The sequence below is a fragment of the Chiloscyllium plagiosum genome, chromosome 7, assembly GCF_004010195.1.
Source record: "Chiloscyllium plagiosum isolate BGI_BamShark_2017 chromosome 7, ASM401019v2, whole genome shotgun sequence".
In the NCBI taxonomy this organism is placed as follows: domain Eukaryota; kingdom Metazoa; phylum Chordata; class Chondrichthyes; order Orectolobiformes; family Hemiscylliidae; genus Chiloscyllium; species Chiloscyllium plagiosum.
Window position 1 is genome coordinate 47,950,410 of NC_057716.1, and position 24,048 is coordinate 47,974,457.

The 24,048-nt window shown below is 40.6% G+C and overlaps 1 protein-coding gene across 3 annotated transcripts in view; it reads right to left on the bottom strand.

The window, feature by feature from the left end:
- Positions 1-24,048, bottom strand: part of rapgef4a (Rap guanine nucleotide exchange factor 4a) — a 291,278-nt gene that overhangs the window by 89,704 nt on the left and 177,526 nt on the right. For all 3 annotated transcript variants that reach the window (XM_043693617.1, XM_043693619.1, XM_043693618.1), the window contains 5 exons: positions 23,774-23,957; positions 22,987-23,071; positions 8,481-8,541; positions 2,164-2,240; positions 1,596-1,742 (listed from right to left, as the gene is read on the bottom strand). In XM_043693617.1, the coding sequence (XP_043549552.1) occupies positions 1,596-1,742; positions 2,164-2,240; positions 8,481-8,541; positions 22,987-23,071; positions 23,774-23,957 (554 nt within the window). The remainder of the gene's footprint in view (positions 1-1,595; positions 1,743-2,163; positions 2,241-8,480; positions 8,542-22,986; positions 23,072-23,773; positions 23,958-24,048) is intronic.

Here is a 24,048-nt window from a genome sequence, read left to right on the forward strand (position 1 = left end):
GCCCCTTTACCTAAATTGATTCCATTTAGGTTGTAATCTGCCTTCCTGTTCTTGCCACCAAAGTGGATAACCATACATTTATCCACATTAAACTGCATCTGCCATGCACCTGACCACTCACCTAATCTGTCAAGGTCACCCTGTAATCTCCTAACATCCTCCTCACATTTCACTCTGCCACCCAGCTTAGTATCATCAGCAAATTAAAAGCTGCGATCCCAGTACTGATCCAAATAGTACCCCACTGGTCATTGCCTGCCATTTCGAAATGGAGCCATTTATCACTACTGTTTCCTGTCAGCCAACCAACTTTCAATCCAAGTTAGTACTTTGCCCGCAATACTATGCGCCCTAATTTTGCTTACTAACCTCCTATGTGGGACTTTATCAAAAGCTTTCTGAAAGTCCAGGTACACTACATCTACTGGGTCTCCCTCGTCCATCTTCAGAGTTAGATCCTCAAAAAATTCCAGAAGATTAGTCAAGCATGATTTCCCCTTCATAAATCCATGCTGACTCTGACCTATCCTGTTACTGCTATCCAATTGTGTCGTAATTTTATCCTTTTATAATAGACTCCAGCATCTTCTCACCACTGAAGTCAGACTAACTGGTCTATAATTTCTTGCTTTCTCTCTCCCACCTTTCTTAAAAAGTGGTACAACATCAGCCACCCTCCAATCCACAGGAACTGATCTCAAATCTATCGAACTCTGGAAAATAATCACCAACGCATCCACAACTTTAATACCCTGGGATGTAGGCCATCAGGCCCCAGGGACTTATCAGCCTTCAGACCTAACAGTCTCTCCAACACCAATTCCTGGCAAATATAAATTCCCTGCAGTTCAGGTCCTTCAGCCACTGTTAGCTTGGAGATTGCTTGTGTCTTCCCCAGTGAACACAGATCTGAAGTACTAATTCAATTCTTCTGCCATTTCTTTGCTCCCCGTAATATATTCCCCTGTTTGTGTCTTCAAGGGCCCAATTTTAATCTTCCACATACCTAAACAAGCTTTTACTATCCTCCTTTATATTTTTGGCCAGTTTACCTTCATACCTCATTTTCTTCTCTGCGTATTTCCTTCTAGTAATCCTCTGTTGTTCTTTAAAAGCTTCCCAGTCCTCCGTTTTCCCACTTATCTTTGCTATGTTACACTCTTTCTCTTTTAACTTTATATGTTTCTTAACTTCCCTCGTCAGCCACGGCCACCCATGGCGATGGGTGCTCCCAAATCCCTCTGCTGCAGCTTTCTTCATTTGATTAATATTCAGTTCTTGTATTCTTCTTGCCAAAAGTATTTTTTTGCACAAAGCATGAATTCTGCAAACACTAAGAACTAGCATCACAATTAGAAACTACATGCCAAAATTAAAACACATGGCCCCTTGAAACTATGAAGTACAATACTTGAAAACATTTTTGATGAAAATAGTAAGGTATTTGATTCACAATGGTTTCACCCTTAAATGTTATGTAACACGAGGTTAATAATTATCTGAACCTTTCAGAACAGGTGAATGCCTTTATCAAATCTTTACAAGATATTCTTACTAAGATTCTGAATGCAAGTTATTATGAGAGAGTGTCTTACGCAAAGGATTCTGTTAAAATCTTCTTTATCTACACGTAGAAACTGGCAATTATCCTCACGAAGTACTATGGAGGCTGCTCTTGGAGCATCATTCACCAAAGCCAACTTTCCAAAATCATCTCCTTCCTGTAATGTACAGACTACTCCCTGCAATATTAGATCAAAGTCATTTATGATTATGAACTTACAAACCTTTATCACTTTGCAGTCAATGAGAAACGCATACAACTTTCCTGGATTTCTTGTAAACTTAATGAAAAGATGTTTTACATCGAGTAAAATACGATGTGCAAATACTAGGTTCATTTAAATTTTAACTGCTGATGAGAATTAAAGTGATTATAAATTTGCTATGGTTAATTATGTACAAGAAGGCTTGAACAAGATTGTACGCATCTCAGTTTTAATAGATAACAATATTTAAAAGATACCATCTACAAAACAATTTGCAAGACCTTCACTAGTGTTAGTACTGCTAAATTTCCTTTCAAATATTCCTAAAATCATAATTGTGTAGTCCCGAGATTCCTCACACATGCTATAAAAGTTGAAAAATTGGAAGTTGTACCTTGCCATAGATAACAACATTCACTGTGCCCTTGAGGATAATATACCATGAAGTGCCCTCTTCTCCTTGATTAAACACTGTATAAATATTAAAGCAACAATCATCCTATTTCAGCTGCACAAAACTGTCAAAGCAGTTAACTTTTAAGTTATTACAAAGTAAATGCAAAACATTGTGCACGAGAAGCTCTGAAAATTTGCTTTGCTGCTATGCTTTGCAGAAACTCAGTATATTTGAGAAATATAGATCTATCATGATAATAAAACAGAATTTCTCATTTTATATTTACATCATTAAAATTCTTGAAGGCAAGAAAATATAGTTTATATCAGAACAATGCTGGCCCACTATACATGAAGTGAAAATCTTCATTGCGGTTGTAATTAATAGTAAGATAGCAGGAAAATATACAATACTTAATCAGTTTGCTAATTAACACCTTATGTCAATGCTTAATCACTTGTGCATTTATCACCTCTATACAAGGAGTTAGTGTTCACTGCAGATGCTGAAAAGTCAGAGTCAAAGTGTGGAGCTGGAAAAAGCACAGCAGATCAAGCAGTATGAAAGGAGCAGGAGAATCGACATTTCGGGCAGGAAATTTCATCAGGATCCCAACCCGAAACATTGACTCCCTACTCCTTGACCTGCTGTGCTTTGGCGAGCTCCACACTGACTCGGAGCGGACTGCTGATGCTGGAAAGTCAGTCAAAAGTATGAAGCTGATAAAAGCACAACAGGTCAAGCAGCAGAGGAGCAGGGAGTCAATGTTTCTGGTTGGGATCCTGATGAAACTTCCTGCCTGAAATGTCAACTCTCCTGCTGCTTGACATGCTGTGCTTTTTCCAGCTCCAAAAAAATTAAATTAAATTGGATTGATGTCAATTTTTTTCTACTATTTACAAAGGATGAAATGAAAAAAGGCTGTTGGTCTGAAACATTTACTTTTTTTCCTCACTGCATACCCTGCTGAGCACTTCCAGCATTATTTGTTTTTATTTGGGATTAGTGAACCATACATTTACATCATTTTGCAGAAGTGAGCTCCTATAAGTGTTTGGCAGTCGTGGGGCCACAGACCAGGAGTCAGCCATTGAGCCCCTTCAGCTTGCTCTGCTATTCTTGATCATGGCTCATCATCTACCAAACACCATTTTCCTGTGCCATCCAAATATCTTGATGTTTTTAGCACCAAGAAATTTATTGGTCTCTATCTAGAATATGCTCAATCTACCCCAACCCAATGAGGTAAAAGAATTCCAAAAATTCACTATAATCAGTGAAGAAATTCTTCCTTACCTCAGTCCTAAGTGCCTTGGTCCTTATTCTTGGTTAAAAACATTTAATTATCAATGAGATCATCCTCTTTCTTTTAAACTCTAGGGAATACAATTCTTCAGGCTAGTTTCTAGACCCAACTATCTTAGCTGCTTGTATGTCCTTCCTTTCATAAGATCAGAAGTGGGAATGTTTGGTGATGATTGAACAATGTTCAGTGTAATTTGCAACTTCTGACAGTGAAGCAGTATGTGCCCATATGCAGTGGGACTTGGGAAACAATCAGGCTTGGGCTGATAAGTGGCAAATAATATTCGTGTTACACAAGGGCAAGGGAATGACTCTCTAATAAGAGAGAATCTAATCATTACCCTTTCAAATTCAATATTGTTACCAATTCTGAACCCTCACGACATTGGTAAATGGGGATTGTCATTGACCAGAAACTCAACTGGACCAGCCAAATCAATATGGTGGCTACAAGTATAGCTAAAGATTCTATATCAAGCAACTCATTCCATCTCCCCAAAGTGTGTCCATCATCTTCAAAGCACAAGTCAGGTTGTCAGATGGAATGCACTCAGTTCCAACCACAGAAGATTAGTTCCCCATCTACAACCTTCAACATTCATTCCCTTCACTACTGAGGCACTGTGGCAGCAGTATGTACCATCAATAAGATGCACTGCAGTAACACACCAAGGCTCCTTTGACAGCCCCTTCCAAACCTACAACCTCTACCTCCTGGAAGGGCAAGGGCAGCAGATGATGGGAAAGGCCTATGTTCCTCTCTCTGTTATCCATCATCCAGACTTGGAAATATATCAGACTACTGCTGGGTCAAAATCCTGGAACGCTTTTCCTAATAGCTGTGGGTATTTCTACACTCCAAGAATTGCAAATGCTCAAAAAGATAGCTCATCATCTTTCTTCAGGGCGGTGAAGGATGAGCAATGAATGCTGGCCTGGCCAGTAATGCCACCATCCCATGAACAAATAAAAAATGTCTCCTTAACCTCTCCTCCTAGGACAGCCCTGCCATCCCAGGGATCAGTTTGGTGAATATCTGCTCCACTCCCTCTCTGTCAATCCTTCCTTAGGTAAGGAGACCAAGATTGTACATAATACTCCAGGTATAGTCTCATCCAGGCTTAACACAAGTGAAGCAAGACATGTTTTCTCATGTACTTAGCACCTTCTTGCAGTAAAGGCTAACATACCATTTACTTTCCTAACTGCTGCACCTGCATGTTTATTTTCAATGACTTATAAACAAGTACACCATGGTGCTTTTGGACACCAACACTTTCCAACCTCTTCCCATTTAAAAAAGTATTCTGCACATCTATTTCTCCTACCAAGGGGATAACTTCATACTTGTCCAATATGTTCCCTACGCTTGTCCACTCACTCGACCCGTCCAAAAATCCACTTTGGATTAACCTAACGACACTCGTTCCCACATGGCTTTGGGTCATCTGCAAATTGGGAATTATTACATTTGGTTCCCACACGCAAATCAATCCTATAGATTGTAAACAGTTGGGGCCCAAGTACTAGTCACAGCCTGCCAACCTGAGAAATAACCAGTTATTCCTACTGTTTTCTTCCTGTTAATCAATCCTCAAACTGTGCTGTTTATAAGGCCGTTTCACGTCCTCTTTTTGTTTACTAACCTTCCATGTCAGACCTTACTGACAGCATTCTGAAAATCAAAATGCACTACATTCACTAGTTCCACCTTATCTACCCTGCTAGTAACATTCATAAAAAGCCCTCAAATTCGTCAAGGAATTAATAGCTCCTTGAAAGTGGAGTCGCAGGTAGATAGGATAGTGAAGGAGGAGTTTGGTATGCTTTCTTTTATTGGTCAGAATATTGAGTTGGGAGGATATGTTGCGGCTGTATAGGACATTGGTTAGGCCACTGTAGGAATATTGTGTGCAATTCTGGTCTCCTTCCTATCAGAAAGATGTTGTGAAACTTGAAAGGGTTCAGAAAAGATTTACAAGGATGTTGCCAGAGTTCGAGGATTTGAGCTATGGGGAAAGGCTGAACAGGCTGGGGCTGTTTTCCCTGGAGTGTCGGAGGCTGAGGGGTGACCTTGTAGAGGTTTACAAAATCATTAGGGGCATGGATAGGGTAAATAGGCAAAGTCTTTTCCCTGGGGTCGGAGAGTCCAGAACTAGAGGGCATAGGTTTAGAGTAAGAGGGGAAAGATATAAAAAAGGGACCTAAGGGGCAACTTTTTCACGCAGAGGGTGGTACTTGTATGGAATGAGCTGCCAGAGGAAGTGGCAGAGGCTGGTGCAATTGCAATATTTAGGAGGCATTTGGATGGGTATATGAATAGGAAGGGTTTAGAGGGATATGGGCTGGGTGCTGGCAGGTGGGACTAGATTGGGTTGGGATATCTGATTGGCATGGACGGGTTGGACCGAAGGGTCTGTTTCCATGCTGTATATCTCTATGATTAAGTCCATGTTGACTCAGCCCAATAAGATTATTATTATTGAAGACCCTGATCTTTTGATCTGTGCAGTAGGTGGGGGGGTGGATGATTTCAGGGACGATTATAGACAAGAGACTGGAGACTGGAGTTGAAAGCTACAAGGGGCCGAAATAGCCTGATCTGCAAACATCATGGGGTCAAGGGAGTTGAAGGCAAGAGCATGGAGTTCACCTTTATTGGATATCCACATTCCCCTGTATTTGATCTGACGGCTCCTCCCAACCAAGCTGGCAAGCAGGACCCCTTGCTGGGAAGGTGGCTAATTGAGCCATTGGTGAGTTGAAGTCCTTAAGTGTTTGTTAATTCACCACTTAATTGGTGGCATTGAAAAAAGGTTACCCATGGATCTTCTTGCTTAACACATTGTTGCTGAAAAAGCAAGAAAGGGAGTATCACAACAGACCAACTTGCTCATTTAGTTGTCCCTTCTTGCCACCTTCCTAACCTCGGAAGGGAAAATTAAGCTTCAAGTGATCAGTTCTCACATCTTTCATTGCAGATTCAAAATCATTTCTACTGCAAATGTCAAACTAACAGGTTTGCGAATCCCATGTTCTCGCTCACTTTAAAAAAAAAAGGTGGGGTTACATTTACAACATTCAAAATGAATAATTTGGAAAGATGCATCCATTACCTCCAAGACCACCTCCTTTGACACTTTGGAAAGAAGATAATTGGATCCTGAGCTTTGTCAACTTCGAATCCCATTAATTTTATCAATACTGCTTTCAACTAATACTCATTTATTTTCAGATTTCCATTCTGTCTATTCCCTCCCTATTATTTCTAGTATTTTTTAAAATTTACTCATGAGAGTATCACTGGCTGGGTCAGCATTTATTGCCCATCCCAAATTGCCCTTAAGGTGGTGATGGTGAACTGCCTTTTTAACCACAACAGTCCATGTGCTGTAGGTAGACTCATAATAGCATCAGGGAGGGAATTTCAGAATTTTGACCAAAGGAGCATCAATACATTTCCAAGGCAGGAAGATGAGTGGTTTTGAGGGATACTTGCAGATGGCTGATGCTCCCATGAATCTGCTACTTTTGCCCTTCGAGATGGAAGTAGTCATGGGTTTGGTGTGGTGTTTAAGGAGCTTTGGTAAACTTCCTCATTGCGTCTTACAGATGTATACACTGCTGATACGGAGCCATGTTGGAAGGAATGAATGTTTGTAGATGTCTGTACTAATCATGCAGGCTGTTTAGCCTTTCAAGGTTCTTGTATTTTAACCCCTGATAGCAGAGACTTACTTCGCTCCATTCTGAAGGATCACTGGACCTGAAACGTCAATTTCCCTGCTCCTTGGATGCTGCCTGACCTGCTGTGTTTTTCCAGAACCACTCTAATCTAGGACCTGAAACAGTGACTGTTCTCTCTTCCCAGCTGACAAACCTGCTGAGTTTCTCCAGAAATTTGTTTTTGTTTAAGATTTCCAGCATCGGCAATTCTTTGTTTTAATTTAAAAATTTGGTTTCTCCGTATTTCCTATTATGAAATATTCGGTCTGTAATGGAACCCCATTTGTTAATGTTAATATTTTCCTTTTAACATACCGAGAGAAGATTTCACACAGTCTGTTTTTATGTATCTTCCTACTCTTCATTTGTACTCTATACCTTTATCAGTCTTGTGATCGTCTTTTGTTGAATTCTAAATTGCCCCCAAACCTCAAGTTTACTACATTTTTTGGCAACGTTATTTTTAATTAATTCACAGAATGTGGACATCGCTGGCAAGGCCAGTATTCATTGTCCATCCCTAATTGCCCAGAGGGCAGTGAGAGTCACCACATTGCTGTGGGTGTGGAGTCACAGGCAGGCCTGACCCATTGAGGATGGCAGATTGCTGAAGGACATTAGTGAACCAAATGGACTTTTCCCAACAATAGTTTCATGGTCAGCTGTAGATTCTTAACTCCAGATTTTTTTATTTGTTAATTTCCCTTTTTATTTTTCATTTTATTCTACCATCTGCTGCCATGGGATTTAAACTGGATCCCCAGAACAGTAACTGAGTTTCTTCATTAATAGTATGGTAGTAGTGCCAATAGGCCATTGTCTCCCCTTTAAGCCTTTTATGTCCTTCCCTTTGATCTAATGCTATTTTTAACTCCCTTTGTTTGCTCCAGTTTATTTATCTTTCCTGTTGGATTTTTGTGCCTTAAAGGAATGATTGCTTGTTGTAAACTATATTAATTCTTTATTTTAATCAAATGCCAGTCTACAGTCATGCCTTTTAATGTGTTTTTCTAGTTTATCACAGCTAATGTATCCTTCAGCCTTTCCTTTGCTTAACAATTAAGATTCCAGTTTTGGATTAAAATGCATTTTTAATGGAGAGAACTTTTAATGAATATTTATTCTTTCCCTAAAAGGTCCTTTTATAACACAATTATGAATTAGCCTCTCATAATTAAATTGGTTGTTTTGCCTGGAAAACTTAGCCAAAGACTTTAAACTGATCAGATTTAATATTTATTTTGTTAAAGCTCCAATCCATTTGGATTGGTTTGATTACTTACACACTGTCCCTGCTTTGGCATGAGATTCAAATATCAAAACACCAGCAAGCTCTCGCTTTACCTAGAACAAACAACACAACAACAAAAAATTAAAAAAGGTTCAAAATGCAAACAAACACTAGTACAGGTAGACAACCTTTATCCGAAATCCTCCAAAATCCAAAAGGTTTTTTGTGTGATGTTTTTATCCCATTAACAAGGTTATTTGGCGTGCAAACAGTTAATCCAACTCCACATCCACTTGATGCATGTCACGCTGAGGGGGTGGGGGGGTAGACAGCAATTCTGTCTCAGGACCCATTACTCAGTGAGTCTGCTCTTCAGTACGATTTTTTTAAATTTCACCATTGAACTGTCAGCATTTACTCTGAAATTCAAAAATTCTGAATTCCAAAAACCAGCTGGTCCCGAATATTTCGAATAAAGGATTACATAGGTTTACTTGCAAGTAAATCTGTTGGACTATAACCTGGTGTTGCGATTTTTAACAACTTAACTAGCAAGAGTGCATTGATAATTGTTCCTCACTCTTCCACAAGCCATCATAAAACCTAAAAAAAATGTATAAAACCCAATGCGACCATCAAAAAGAGCATCCTGCCTGAATGACTGCTGTTAAGGACAAATGCAATTCACACCAAGTTTTGTCAATATATAAATTCTATTTATTGTAACAGTTATATTTAACACCAGAGAAAAAGGATTTGTAATCTGCACCATGTAACTTAAACCAACCTCTTTAAAACCTCCTTTGGTGATTAAGCCAAGCAGGAGACAGTATTTAAGACATACACTATGGAGGCACAATAATAATGGAGAGAGCGTAAACAACATTCAGAAATACAAAAAAGTTGAAGAGACAGAGGCACAGACAGAAACAGTGACAGCCCCGGCATCTGAAGCTTTTTAAATGCTCGAAAGCTCAAACAACTAGTGCTGTTCTAAGGACTTCTTCAACTCAAAATTAAAAAATTAATGTTGATTACATGATTGAATTATTCACCAATTGCAGCCCAAAATGTGCGAAGAATTTCACAAGCTGTAGGATAGAGATTATTTATCAACAGTTCATTATTTCACATAATAGAACTCCAAGTCAGCGAGTGAAATACTGATATATTCTGATGAATTGTGGTCAAAAGGACATTAGCATTATTCTACCTACCTGTGGAGAAAGTGAGAACTGCAGACTCCGGAGATCAGAGTCAAAAAAATGGGGTGCTGGAAAAGCACAGCCGGTCAGGCAGCATCAGAAGAGCAGGAGAGTCAATGTTTCGAACACAAGCTCTTCATCAGGAATGCTGAAGGGCTTATGCTCGAAATGTCGACTCTACAGCTCCTCTGATGCTGCCGGACTGGCTGCACTTTTCCAGCATCACACTTTTTGACCCCCTACGTATCTGTGTCTGCCTGTTGGGTGAGATTGACCATACACCTTTATGGCCCCAGGCTAACAGTACTGGATGCAACCTACATTTATGGCCTACGGTGGAGACACTATTTTTGAAACCTAAAACATCTCCTGCCTTATCTTTAAAAACTTCAAGAACATAAAGAATATATAATCACTGCCTTTTAAAGCATTAAGTGATATAGGCATTACTTTTGGAATTAAGTTCTGTTGGTGTTTTGAGTTGTAGTTTTTGTGACTTTGTTCTAAAGTACATCTTGCAATGGCACCTTGTTACTTTATATTATTTGCCTTTAATAAACTACAGAAGGTTTCTATGAGCTTTGTTTCATGATAATTTTTATGACCAAATGAGGTCATGAGTTATACACCTGTCTCTTTCTCTCTGGTGAGAGAAAGGAGAATGGTACTGTCATTTCAACATGACTGATGTCTTAGAGACTCAGCCAGAAGACAACAGGAAGTGACATCAGTAAGATGACTATCACCCGTAGGAAACCAATCAGAATTTTGGGCATACACCACCCATCTGAAGTTGAAACCTTTCACTATTTCTGTATTGTTACCACTAGTTCAGAGCTTCCACTGACCACGCCCAGAGGTGATAGCTAGCGAAGTCAATAAACAGTAATTGTTAGCAGCCAAGCACAGAGTTAGCAGAGGAGACTTAAGGATGTCAGTTTAAAAAAAACAAAACATGAGATAAGGCCCAGTCAGCTACAGCTGATGAGCTGGTGTTCCAGAGCAAACTAATAGATCCACTAAGTACTATTTTTCTGAATTTTGTGTAGTAAACTTAGTTCTGTGAAATTTGTAAAAATATACATGCACTCAGAGTGGATTTGTAATTAGGAGAAAGTGAGGACTGCAAATCATGCGCGATCTGAGTCAAAAAGTGTCGCGCTGGTAAAGTACAGCCAGACGGGCAGCATCTGAGGAGCAGGAGAGTCGACGTTCCGAACTCATCATCAGGAAAGTTGGGAGGGAAGAGAGGCAAGGTGTCTGAGAGATAAATGGGAGGGAGTGGGGCTGGGGGGAAAGCAGCTGGGAATGTGATAGGTAGAAGAAGGTGCGGGTGGAAGTGAGGAAACTGGTGAAATCGACATTCCAATCACACTGGATCAGAGTCCCAAGGTGGAAGATGAGGCGTTCTTCCTCCAGGCATTGTGTGGCTAGGACATGGTTCACCCCATGACTGAACACTTCAACTCTGCCTCCCACTTGGCCAAGGACATGCAAGTCCTGGGCCATCTCCACCACAAAATCAGAGACACTCGACAACTGGAGGAAGAACACCACATCTTCTGCCTTGGGACCCTCCAACCAAAAGATTTCATTTTTACTTCAGTCTCAGAAGATCATTCCTTAATCCAGAAAAGGAATGCCCTGTACTATAGATTCCCTAGATCAGGGAAACAACTTCACTGTCTACCTTCTGAAGCCAGAGTCCTGTATATTTCAAATAGATCATCTCTCATTCTGTTAAACCTCAGAGAACATAAATCCAATTTAATTGAAGCACAATCTAGTGAGCCTTCATTGAATTACCAACACAAAAGCACATCCTTCCTAAAATATGGAATTCAAAACTAACAATATTCCAATATCAAATTGATTAAAGCCCTGCACAATTTTTGTAAGGACTTTGTTCTTGATCTTCAATCCTTGCAGTAAAAGGCAATATCCCACTTTATTTTTTTCTTGTTTATTCTATGTGCTAACGTTTGGTATTCTTACACCAAATACCTCTGAATATTAACATTTAGAAGTTTGTCTTTTTTAAAAAATTCTGCTTTTCTACACCTACACCAAGGTGAATAATTATACACTTTCCCAAATGATATTCCACCTGATATTATTGTTGCCTATTCACTTAATCTATATATTTTACTTTTTAGCCCCATTGCATGCTTCTCAGAACATACATTCTCACTACCTTTATATCATTGCAAACCTAGACATTAATTTTCATTTCTGTCCACATTGTAAATAGCAGACGTTCCCGCACTGATCCTTTGGGCACTCCACTATTCATTGCCTTCCAACTTGAAAATAACCCACTTACCTCTATTTGTTTCTTGTCCATTAGCCAACCTGTTAACTAAACTAATATACAATTGTAAACTCCGTGCACCCTTGTATTATTTATTAATCTTTGGTGTGGCACATTTTTAAATGCCTTTTGGAAATCCAAGAATACTGTGTAGAGTCACAGAGGTATAGTACAGAAACAGACCCTTTGGTCCAACTCATCCATGCCAACCAGATATCCCAACCTAATATAGTCCCACTTGCCAACACCCAGCCCATATCTCTCCAAACTCTTCCTATTCATATTCCCATCTAGATGCCTTTTAAAAGTTGCAATTGTACCAGCCTGCACCACATCTTCTGGCAGCCCATTCCACACATGCACCACCCTCTGCATGAAAAGGGTGTCCCGTAGGTCCCTTTTATATCGTTCCCATCTAGTTATGGACACCCCCCACCCCAGGGAAATGTCCTTGTCTATTTACCTTATCCATGTCCTTCATAATTTTGTAAAGCTCTGTAAGGTCACCCCTCAGCCTCCAACGCTCCAGGGAAAACAGTCCCATCCTATTCAACCTCTCCCTATAGCTCAAATCCTCCAACCCTGACAACATCTTGTAAATCTTTTCTGAACCCTTTCAAGTTTCACAACATCCTTCCGATAGGAAGGGGACCAGAACTGCACACAATATTCTAACAGTGGCCTAACCAATAAACCTGTACAGCTGCAACATGACCTCCCAACTCCTGTACTCAATACCAGTGTCCAATAAAGGAAAACATACCAAACGCCTTCTACATTGTCCTATCTACCGGTGACTCTACTTTCAAGGAGATATGAACCTGCACTGTTACAACACCGGGTAAACCAGGTGCTTAGTTTAAACCAGGAACACAAAAGATTTATCCCGTGCAGTAATCTGTGAAAATGCAAGAAGCCAAGATCTATTTAAAGTAAAAAATTTTAACTTTATTTCTTAAACATAACAAAGAATAATTAATTAACAATTCTTTACAACTCTTTATTCTAACCTATCTTTTACCTTCCCCTTCTACAATACTAGTCTGATAAAACCCTCCCATTAAGATTTACCATAAATTCAAGTTTTCAAAACCAGCCAGGTGTCAAATCTTCTCTTCCTTGGTCTTCTTTTCTTCTTGGGGATTTCTGTTTCACAGGTCACAGAGAGCTATTCTCTAGGCAGTCTGCAAATACCGGTGGCTTGGCAGTCCTCCTCCCAACTGTTCAATTTTCCCCAGTCTTATACCCCCAAAGCATAAGATTGTGTCATTGGCTTTTAACATTGTCAATATACTTAATTCAAACTTGATTGGAGTTTGTTTTTTTGGGGGGTATAATTTAAACTGATTGGCCTAATTTGAATTTGTTCTGTCGTCTCCACGCAACCAGCTAATCGAGTTGCTTGACCAAATGTTACATTCTATCTTTTTCAGAACATTTAGTGCTGTGTCAGGTAGTTATGCTAACTTTTAACACTGAAAAGGTACAGTACACCCATATCTTCATAACAACTCCAAGATCTCTTTGTTCAGCAACACTCCCTAGGACCTTACCATTAAGTGTATAAGTCCTGCTAAAATATGCTTTCCCAAAATGCAGCACCTCACATTTATATAAATTAAACTCCATCTGCCACTTCTCAGCCCATTGGCCCATCTGATCAAGATCCTGTTGTAATCTGAGGTAATCCTCTTCACTGTCCACTACACCTCTAATTTTGGTGTCATCTGCAAACTTACTAACTATACCTCCTATGTTCAAATCCAAATCATTTATATAATGACAAAAAGTATTGGTTCCAGCACTGATCCTTGTGGCACTCCACTGGTCACAGGCCAGTCTGAAAAACAACTCTCCATCGCGACCCTGTCTTCTACCTTTGAGCCAGTTTGTATCCAAATGGCTAGTTCTCCCTGTATTCCATGAGATCTAACCTTGCTAACCAGTCTCCTATGGGGATTCTTGTTGAACGTCTTACTGAAGTCAATATAATCACATCAACTGCTCTGCCCTCATTAAGCCTCTTCGTTACTGCTGCAAAAAACCTCAATCTAGTTCATGAGACATGATTTCCCATGTACAAAGCCACGTTGACAATCCCTAATCAGTCCGTGCCTTTCCAAATAGATGTAAATTCTGCCCCTCAGGATTCCCTCCACAACTTGCCCACCATTGACGTCAAGCTCACCGGTCTATAGTTCTCTGCATTGCCCTTACCACCTTTCTTAAATAGTGGTACCACATTAGCCAATTTCCAGTCTTCCGGCATCTCATCTGAGACTATCAATAATACAAATATCACTTCCCTCGCTTCTCAGAGTTCTAGGGTATACCTGATCACATCCAGATGCATTTCAAGACATCCAGCATCACCTCCTCTATAATATGGACATTTTTCAAGATGTGAAAAATGTGTTGCTGGAAAAGCGCAGCAGGTCAGGCAGCATCCAAGGAGCAGGAGAATCGACGTTTCAGGCATAAGCCCTTCTTCAGGAATGAGGGAGGTGTGCCATGCAGGCTAAGATAAAAGGTAGGGAGGAGGGACTTGGGGGAGGGGCATTGGGAATGTGATAGGTAGAAGGAGGTTAAGGTGAGGGTGATAGGCCGGAGAGAGGGTGGGAGTGGAGAGGTCGGGAAGAAGATTGCAGGTCAAGAAGGCGGTGCTGGGTCCGAGGGTTGGGACTGAGATAAGGTGGCGGGAGGGGAAATGAGGATGCTGGAGAAATCTGCATTCATCCCTTGTGGTTGGAGGGTTCCTAGGCGGAAGATTAGGTGCTCTTCCTACAGGCGTCGTGTTGCCATGATCTGCCGATGGAGGCGGCCAATGACCTGCATGTCCTTGGCAGGTGCAAGTTTTGCATTTCTTGCGGTTGCAGGGGAAAGGTGACGGGAGTGGAGGTTGGGTTGGTGGGGGGTGTGGACCTGACAAGGGAGTCACAGAGGGAGTGGTCTTTCCGGAACTCTGATAGGGGAGAGGAGGGAAATATATCCTTGGCGGTGGGGTCTGTTTGGATGTCACCATCTATTTCCTACATTCCATATCTACCATGTCCTTCTTCACAGTAAATACTGATGCAAAATAGTTGTTAAGTGTCTCCCCCATCTCCTGTGGCTCCACACAAAGGCCACCTTGCTGATCTTTGAGGGGCCTTATTCTCTCCTTACTTACCCTTTTGTCCTTAATGTATTCGTAAAAGCCCTTTGGATTCTCCTTAACTGTATTTGCCAAAGCTCTCTCATGTCCTCCTGATTTCCTTCTTAAGCATACTCCTTTATACTGTCTTTACACTCTAAGCGTTCGCTTGATCTATCCTGCCTATACCTGACACATGCTTTCTTCTTTTTCTTAACCAAACGCAAAATTTCTCTAGTCATCCAGATTTCCCTACACCTATCAGCCTTTCTTTCACCCTAATAGGAATATACTGTCGCTGGACTTTCATTATGTCATTTTCGAATGCTTTCCATTTTCCAGCCATCCCTTTACCGGTGAACATCTGCCCCCAATCAGCTTCTGAAAATTCTTGCTTAGTATCGTCAAAATTAGACTTCCTCCAATTTGGAACTTCAACTTTTAGATCTGGTTGATCCTTTTCCATCACTATTTTAAAACTAATGAATTATGGTTGCTGGCCCCTCTAGAACAATAGAAATTACTGTCAGTGCTGGAGATCTTATACTAGAAGTGTGCATGGGAAATGCCAGCAGATCTAGCAGCATCTGTATAGAGAAAAACAGAGTTTTGAATCCAATATGGCTGATTTTTTGAGCTGCAAAGTCATATAAGCTATGGGATTTGTGTGGTTGCAAGAGGTAGGAAGGAGCAACCAGGACTGAAGTGAAGGCTAGGGGCAGGTTGGAGGGCAAGAAAGATTAGAGATCAAAAGTGTTACAGACAAAAGGTGGGGATAGCAGTAATGGTTGCAGAGAAGCGGCAAAACTTGGATCATAAGGTGATGTTAAAAGCAGAATATAAGTCAGCTCTCTTGGAAGCAAAACCATGAAAATAAAATACTGCAGGTGAAGGGAGGGAGATGGGAAAATATTAAAATCAAGGACAGAGTTCAATGTCTAAAGTTGCTGAAATCATTAAGAGCCAAAAGATTATAAATTGCCTTCAAATGGAAATTAACTCCAGCTTGCAATGAGCTTCATTGACACACTGTACCAGCTAGTTTGTTCCAGAGTCTTATCTTTGGAAATGAAAGAGTCATATTTCTGTCACACTGAACACAAAGTGTCAATTTTGTCTCTCTCTTCATGGATTTGGAGAGGCCTGCTGAGTTTCTCTAGTACTTTGTTTTCCCTCAATGTCTTTGTACGTTTGCCTCCTTGATTAGAGGAAAAGGAAATAGCTGTAAGTTTGAACTGGAACCTCCAGTAGTCAGATTCTCTTTGCAATAATTAAGGAAGAATTTTGTTGACAGTGGTGAGTTCCTTCTTACTCTCTGGTAGCTTGGAGGGAACATGCTCCACTTGTACTATTTTTCTGTTCCCAATACACCGAGAATTTCTGAGGTGTTCCTACTTTTGCAATTGGTTTCCCATTTAACTTTCAGCAATTAACTGGATTATGTCCTGTTTTTTTTACAATAGAAGGACATTTTAAAAATATTTTAAGTTCCAGTTCAGCTCATTTATTATTTCTGGCCTCTTTAATTTGTTACAGAGAACAAATATCTTTTCCATCTCCAGATTTTTGATTTCTCCAATTTCCTGGTTGATTCCCACGAGACCATTCCCCCACGTGTAACTTGGAGATATATCATATCATGGGGCTTGCTGCTTCTGAGTGCTCACTTAAATGAGTTTTCAGAGCTAACTGATGACAATTTCAGAATTATTCCAAGTCATGATTTCACTCATTCTGAAATCTTTTCTTTCTTCAGTGAGCAAACCCACTGATCCCATAGGATCTCTTTCTCTTGCTAATTCTACAAAATGTCTAATTAAGTTTGCTCTTATAGTTCAAAGTTTCAATTAATAAGCTTCAGGGGGACACTGATAAGCATCAAGTTGCTTATGTGTTAGAAGCTTCATAGTCTGCAAATTGCTTTAGTGTCCACAAACATAGGTGGCTCTGTAACATTAAAAAAGGTCCAAAAATCTTTTGGTCACTTCACCTTTCCAACTGCCCTACAAATTACAGGAAATAGCTTTCAACTTCACCCTCTCTAAACGTAGGCACTATGCACAGATTTCTCATTAAATTAGATAGGTCTTTGGAATCAGAATCATTCTCTTTCGTCCTTTGCTTCAAGCTGACTTCTCAATACCTGACTTCTCACTTTGGAAATCAAGTTTTTTTTTTTTAAAAAGTTCCTTCTTCCTTTCCATTGTTTTTTTCTTTCTCTCTCATCTTTATGCATAAAGGTGGATAAATCCCCAGGGTCAAAAAGTGTGGTGCTGGAAAGGCACAGCTGGTCAGGCAGCATCCAAGGAGCAGGAGAGTCTACGTTTCGAGCATAAATTCTTCATAAGGAATGTGGGGAGGCCCAAGGGGCCTGAGAGATAAATGGGAGGAGGGGTGTGGCTGGGGGTGCGGGGAAGGCGCTGATACAGTCATCGATGGGGCAGAGGAAAAGGTGGGGAATGCGATAGATGGAAGGTGATGGTGGTGATAGGTCAGAGTGGACGATGGAGCAAATAGGTGGGAAAAAAAGATGGACAGGTACAACAGATAAAGTTGGAGGGTTTGATCTGGGATAAGGTGGGGGCAGGGGAGATGTGGAAATTGGTGAAATCAAGATTGATCCCATGTGGTTAGAGAGTCCCAAGGCAGAAGAGGAGATGTTCTTCCTCCAGGTCTCGGGTGGCTAGAATCTGGCAGTGGAGAGATCCTGGACTTTCATATCCTTGGCAGAGTGGGAGGGGGGAGTTGAAGTGTTCGGCCATAGGGCACTGGATTTGTTCAGTGCGTGTGTCCCTCAGAGATGTTCTCTGAAATGTTCCAAGGACAAGTTGGTGTCCTATCTCCCCAAATGTAGAGAGACTACATCAAGAGCAATGGACACAGTAGATGACATGTCTTGGAGGTGCAGGAAAACCTCTACCAGATCCTTTGGGACCTTGGATGGAGGTGAGGGGGAAGTGTGGGCTCAGATTTTACACCTCTTGTGGTGGCAAGGGAAGGTGCCGAGAGTAGAGGGTAGGTTGGTGGGGTGCGTGGACCTAACAAAGGAGTCACAGAGGGAATGGTTTCTGCAGAATGCAGTTGGGGTGGGGAGGGAAATCTCTCTGGTGGTGGACTCTGTTTGTAGGTGGCTGAAATGGTGGAGGCAGATACTTTGTATCTGCAGGTTGGTGGAGTAGATGGTGAGTGCCAAGAGGGTTCTGTCCTCATTGCTGTTGGAGGGGTGGGGTTCAAGGGTAGAGGTACAGGAAGTGGAGGTGATACATTGGAGGGCATCATTGGCCACGTGAGAGAGGAAATTGCATTCCTTGAAGGAGGCCATCTGGGATGTTCTCAAGTGGAATTTGTCCTCCTGAGAGCAGATGCGACAGAGGCGAAGGAATTGGGAATAAGTGATTGTGTTTTTACAGGAGGTAGGTTGGGCAATGGTATGTTCCAGGTAGCTCTGGGTGTTGGTGGGTTTGAAGTAGATGTCAGTGTTGAGTCGGTCACCGGAAATGGTGAGGTAGAGGTCAGGAAGGGGAGGGAGGTGTCCGAGATGGTCCAGGTGAACTTGAGATCAAGGAGGAAGGTGGTTAGTGAAGCTGATGACCAATTCAACCTCCTCATGGGAGCATGAGATGGTGCCAATATAGTCATTGATAGGGCAGAGGAAAAGGTGGGGAAATGTAGCTGCAGAAGTTAGACTGTTCCATGTACTAAACGAAGAGGCCAGCACAGCTGGGGACCATATGGGTGCTCATGGCTACTCCTTTGGTAGGGAGGAACTGGGAGGATTCAAAAGGAAAAATTGTTGAAGGTGAGGTCCAATTTAGCCAATTCAATGAATGTGGTCAGTGGAATAGTACTGGTTGGGTTGGTGAGAGACGAAATGGAGGGCTTGGAGGCCTTCGTTATGGCAGATGAATGTGTATAGGGACTGGATGTCCATGGTGAAGATGAGGATTGGGGGCTGGAGAATCTAAAGTCATGGAGGAGGTGGAGAGCGTGAGTAGTGTATTGAATGTATGTGCCGAGATCCTGAACCAAGGGGAAACAGGATGGTGTCAAGGTATGCGGAGATACGTTTGGTGGGTCAGGAGCAGGTTGAGACAATGGGGTGACTGGGGCAGTCACAGTTATGGATAATAGGTAGGAAGTAGAACCAGGCAGTGCGGGGTTTGTGAATTGCCAGGACCCTAGAACTCAGTGGAAAGCTAGTGAAGTAATTGCTGGGTCCCCTGCTGAGATATTTGGATCAATAGTCACTGGTGAGGTGCTGAAAGACTGGAGGTTGACTACCACTATTTAAGAAAAAAGGTGGTAAGGAAAGGCTAGGGAACTATAGACCAGTGAGCTTGATGTCAGTGGCGGGCAAGTCATTGGAGGGAATCCTGAGGGACAAGATTTACATGTATTTCGAAAGGCAAGGACTGATTGGGGTAGTCAGCATGGCTTTGTGCATGGGAAATCATATCTCACAAACTTGATTGATTGAGTTTTTGAAGTAGTAAAGAAGAGGACTGATGAGGGCAGAGCAGTGGACGTGATCTACATTGACTTCAGTAAAGGTGGTCAACAAGGTTCCTCTTGGTTAGCAAGATTAGATTTCATGGAATACAGGGAGAACTCTCCTTTTGGATACAGAACTGGCTCAAAAGGTAGAAGACAGAGGGTGGTGATGGAGGGTTGTTTTTCAGACTGGAGGCCTATGACCAGTGGTGTGCCACAATGATCGGTGCTGGGTCCACTACTTTTTGTCAGTTATCATAATTGATTTCCACGTGAACATAGGAGATATGGTTACTAAGTTTGCAGATTATACCAAAATTGGAGGTGTAGTGGACAGCAAAGAAGGTTACCTCAGATTACAATGGTATCTTGATCAGATGGGCCAATAGGCCAAGGTGTGGCAGTTGGGGTTTAACTTCGACAAATGTGAGGTGTTGCATTTTAGAAAAGCAATTCAGAGCAGGACTTATATACTTAATGGTAAGGTCCTGGGGAGTGTTGCTGAACAAAAACCTTGGAGTGCAGGTTCACAGTTCCTTGAAAGTAAAGTCGCAGGGAGATAGGATAGTGAAGGCGGCGTTTGATATGCTTTCCTTTATTGGTCAGAGTATTGAGTACAGGAGTTGGGAGGTCATGTTGCAGCTGTACAGGACATTGGTTAGGCCACTGTTGGAATATTGCGTGCAATTCTGGTCTCCTTCCTGACGGAAAGATGTTGTGAAGTTTGAAAGTGATCAGAAAAGATTTACAAGGATGTTGCCAGGGTTGGAGGATTAGAGCTATAGGGAGAGGCTGAATAAGCTGGGGCTGTTTTCCTTGGAACATCAGAGGCTAAGGAGTGACCTTATAGAAGTTTATAAAATCATGAGGAACATGGATGGGATAAACAGACAACGTCTTTTCCCTGGTTTTGGAGAGTCCAGAACCAGAGGGCATAGGTTTAAGGTGAGGGAAGAAAGATTGAAAAAGGAACCTAAGGGGCAACTTTTTCCACACAAGGTGATGCATGGGTGGAATGAGCTGCCAGTGGAAGTGGAAGAGGCTGGCACAGTAACATTTAAAAGGCATCTGGGCAGGTATATGAATGGGAAGGGTTTGGAGGGGTTTGGGCAAATGGGACCAGATTAGTTTTGCTTGGCATGGACGAGTTGGACTGAAGGTTCAGTTTTCCCTCTGACTATTAGCCAGAAATGTTGATGGCGCTGAAGTCAAAATTTCTCCACAAAATTTTCTATAACTTTGTCCCATGTATTAGGGTCAACAGATTTAATTTAATCTGGAATGGAAGCATTTCCATCTTTAAATCCACATTTTTAGATTCATGGAATTACCTTCTTATAGTCACATGTCAATGGAAGGTTTACAATCAGACTTGGAGGCATGTACCTGTACTTTTATTGATTTATTGCAAATCAATGTCAGCCTTGCATGCTCACCATCAATCCACTTGCATCTTTTTGCACAATTACTCATTTGACAAGTTATTTCAAATTATTGGTGCAAATTTACCTTAATTTTCTTATTTTCTTCCCTGTGATTCCTCAACTAAAATCATCTAAAATTCTCCAACTTTCTGGTCAAGTTCACAAAGGTATAATTATGTTCTTAATGGGTAAACTGCTGATCTACAGGTTTGGGAATATAATTGTCTTATGTTCAAAGTTTCATTTATGCTTTTCTCATAGAAGGTTCACTTTAATATAGATATCTCACTAGAAATTACATCAAGATACCAATAAATTATTCAATCTTGCCATATTTCATGGAATTACAAAATAACATGCGTGCATGCAACTTAGGCTTGGGGCCAAATTGCTACACCACTATTTGATCAGCTTGGGCTGATCTGGCAGAGGCCTCAAATCCACTTTCCTGTCTATCTCAAGAACCTTTGAGTTCCTTACGAAGTGAAGAATTTATCTACCTCTGTCTTAAAAGTATTCGGTGTCCCCGTCCATACTGCGCTCTGGGGAAGAGAATCCTACAGACTCATGACTCCTGAGAGAAAAAAAATCATCTCCATCAACAATGGGAAACTCCTTATTTTCTAACTGTCCCCTAGTTCTAATTTCTACCACAAGGTGGAACATTCACACAGCATCTATCCCATTGAGCCCCACAGGATATTAATTTTTCAATAAAGATCACTTCCAATACTTTTAAAAATGACCAATGGAACCACGTTCAATCTATCCAAACTTTCTTAGGACAGCCCCCTCATCCCAGGAATTAGTAAAGTGAACTTTTTTGCACTGTTTCTAATGCATTGGTATTCTTTCTCAAATAAGGTGATGGAAATGTGTACAGTATTCCAGATGTAGTCTCAATGCCTCACACCACTGTAGCAAAAATCTCCTTTTATGTGCTGTTCCTTGCGCAATAAACAATAGCATTCTATTTGGCTTCCTAATCACTTTCTGTAACTAGAAACAAACTTCATGTGATTCACATATCAGAGCACCATGCTTTCTCTGTACCGTGGAGTTCTGTAACTGCCATTTAAATTAATTCATGCTTTTCTGTCAAAGTATACATGTACAGATTTAGGAATCCCCATCTTTTATTATGTCAGTCAGTCATCTAAACAATCTGTTCAAGTCCATGAAATATTGCATCCACTGATTGATAGATTCCAAAAAAGTCATAGTCTGGCTATGCATCATGGACAGTTAACAGACCATATTTGCCATGGGTTGCATCCAAGAACACGAAATGTCATCACTGTATAACTGACAAGCACCCAGCTCAAAGTGTTTGTGATTTTGAATCTAGTATATTTGAACATGACAACACCATGCTCATACCTTGTTTCCTCTTTGGTCAGACTGTAATCATGGTTATTACATTCTTCCATTGGTCACATGGTGAAGACTCCAAGAATATCAGGAATTAATCACATCCAAACAAACAATTTGCATTTGTGCTTTGCCATTTTTCACAATAGCTTCTAGAATAGTTATTTCTTTGATTATCTTAAGCTTATGTCCTTCAAATGCAGATAATTATGCTCTAATTCTTTACTCCACTCTAATTTAGAAAGCCAACTGGTTGAATAACAGAACTGCAATCCGTCTTTACACGTCTTAACATTTACAGTTACACATTACAACCATACACCTCATAACCTAATTATTCCGGTTTTAATCAATCAGTGTCTATTTAGGGAGCTCAGTGAATCCATAGTTCATGCTATCCATATAAAATTCAACAGTAAATATACACAATAGTGAAAAAGAAAGAACCCTAGATTGAGAAGAAACATTAACATAGAAGGACAGGGCACTGGAAGAAAGACATACACGCACGCACACACCTCCGAGTTGTAGCACACCGGTCCATCTAAAAATCAGTGAACCATAATAACTCTTACATTAAAGCTTAACCCATTACAAAGTCAAAATGGAATCAAAAGGCTTACTGTGGTAGAGAGTCGAGACAAGGCTTTAATGTGTAACAATTCTTCATATATGATTTCTAAATCATCAACAGTTCTCTGGCCTGGCCTACAAATTAAAAAAAAATAGGAAGAGTGAATTTATTTAAGACTATATTAGTTGATAACGACACATAGACCAAGTGACAATGGAATACATGCCTCTTGTTCTGGTCTCAAGCTAAACGAAAAGCTATTTGAAGCACAAAGCAACATTCACAATCTGGTCGCTTAATATAGTTTACTATGTTAGCATGCATAAGTTAGTTTTTAAAACACAAACACAGAGCAATATGTATTTCAGCATGTTGTTTAGTACTATTTAAAGTTGAATATGTTGTCCTTTCCAAATCATTAAAAAAATTGTGTGAATTTATGGATCCATAGGGCTAGATTGAAAAACATCAAGACATTTAAGATGGAAAGCTGAAGAGACAATATGTATTTATTTATTTGATATACTGTGAACCTGGTAAAAGAACAGGCTTTGTTCCCCCTGTTTATAGGGTTCTAACAGATGATTTTGTAAAGACAACAACTCCTGTAAACTTCCAAAACAAACATATTTGATCTGCACATGATGATTAACTACTTCTGTATCAAATGCAAGAGATCTCTTATGGAGATAAGTTACTAAAAAGTGAAATAGGAAATAAGAATCATAACAGTTTTCTTGATATCGATTTATCATTTACAAAATAACACTAGCGGTAGTTTTCCATTTAAAATTCCAACTTACCAGTTGAGTGTTAGCCTAATTCATTTTACTTACTGTTTGCGTAAAATCATTCTCATGTGTGCATCTGGCCCAATCTGAGAAAGGAGAAGCATGGTTTCTTGTAGCTCCTCCTCACACTCTCTTTTCTCCTCATCTGTGGGTGGAGGGACACCCTCCTGTTCATCATCCCGGAACCGATAAAACAGGTACTTGTCCTGGAAACTGTGCTCTTGGTCCACTAGAACAGAAGTGGTTTAAATAGTTAGAATTAAAATCCAGCTTTTAGTCAATTTTCTTTTTTTTTTAAATTAACATCTTAACTTTATTCA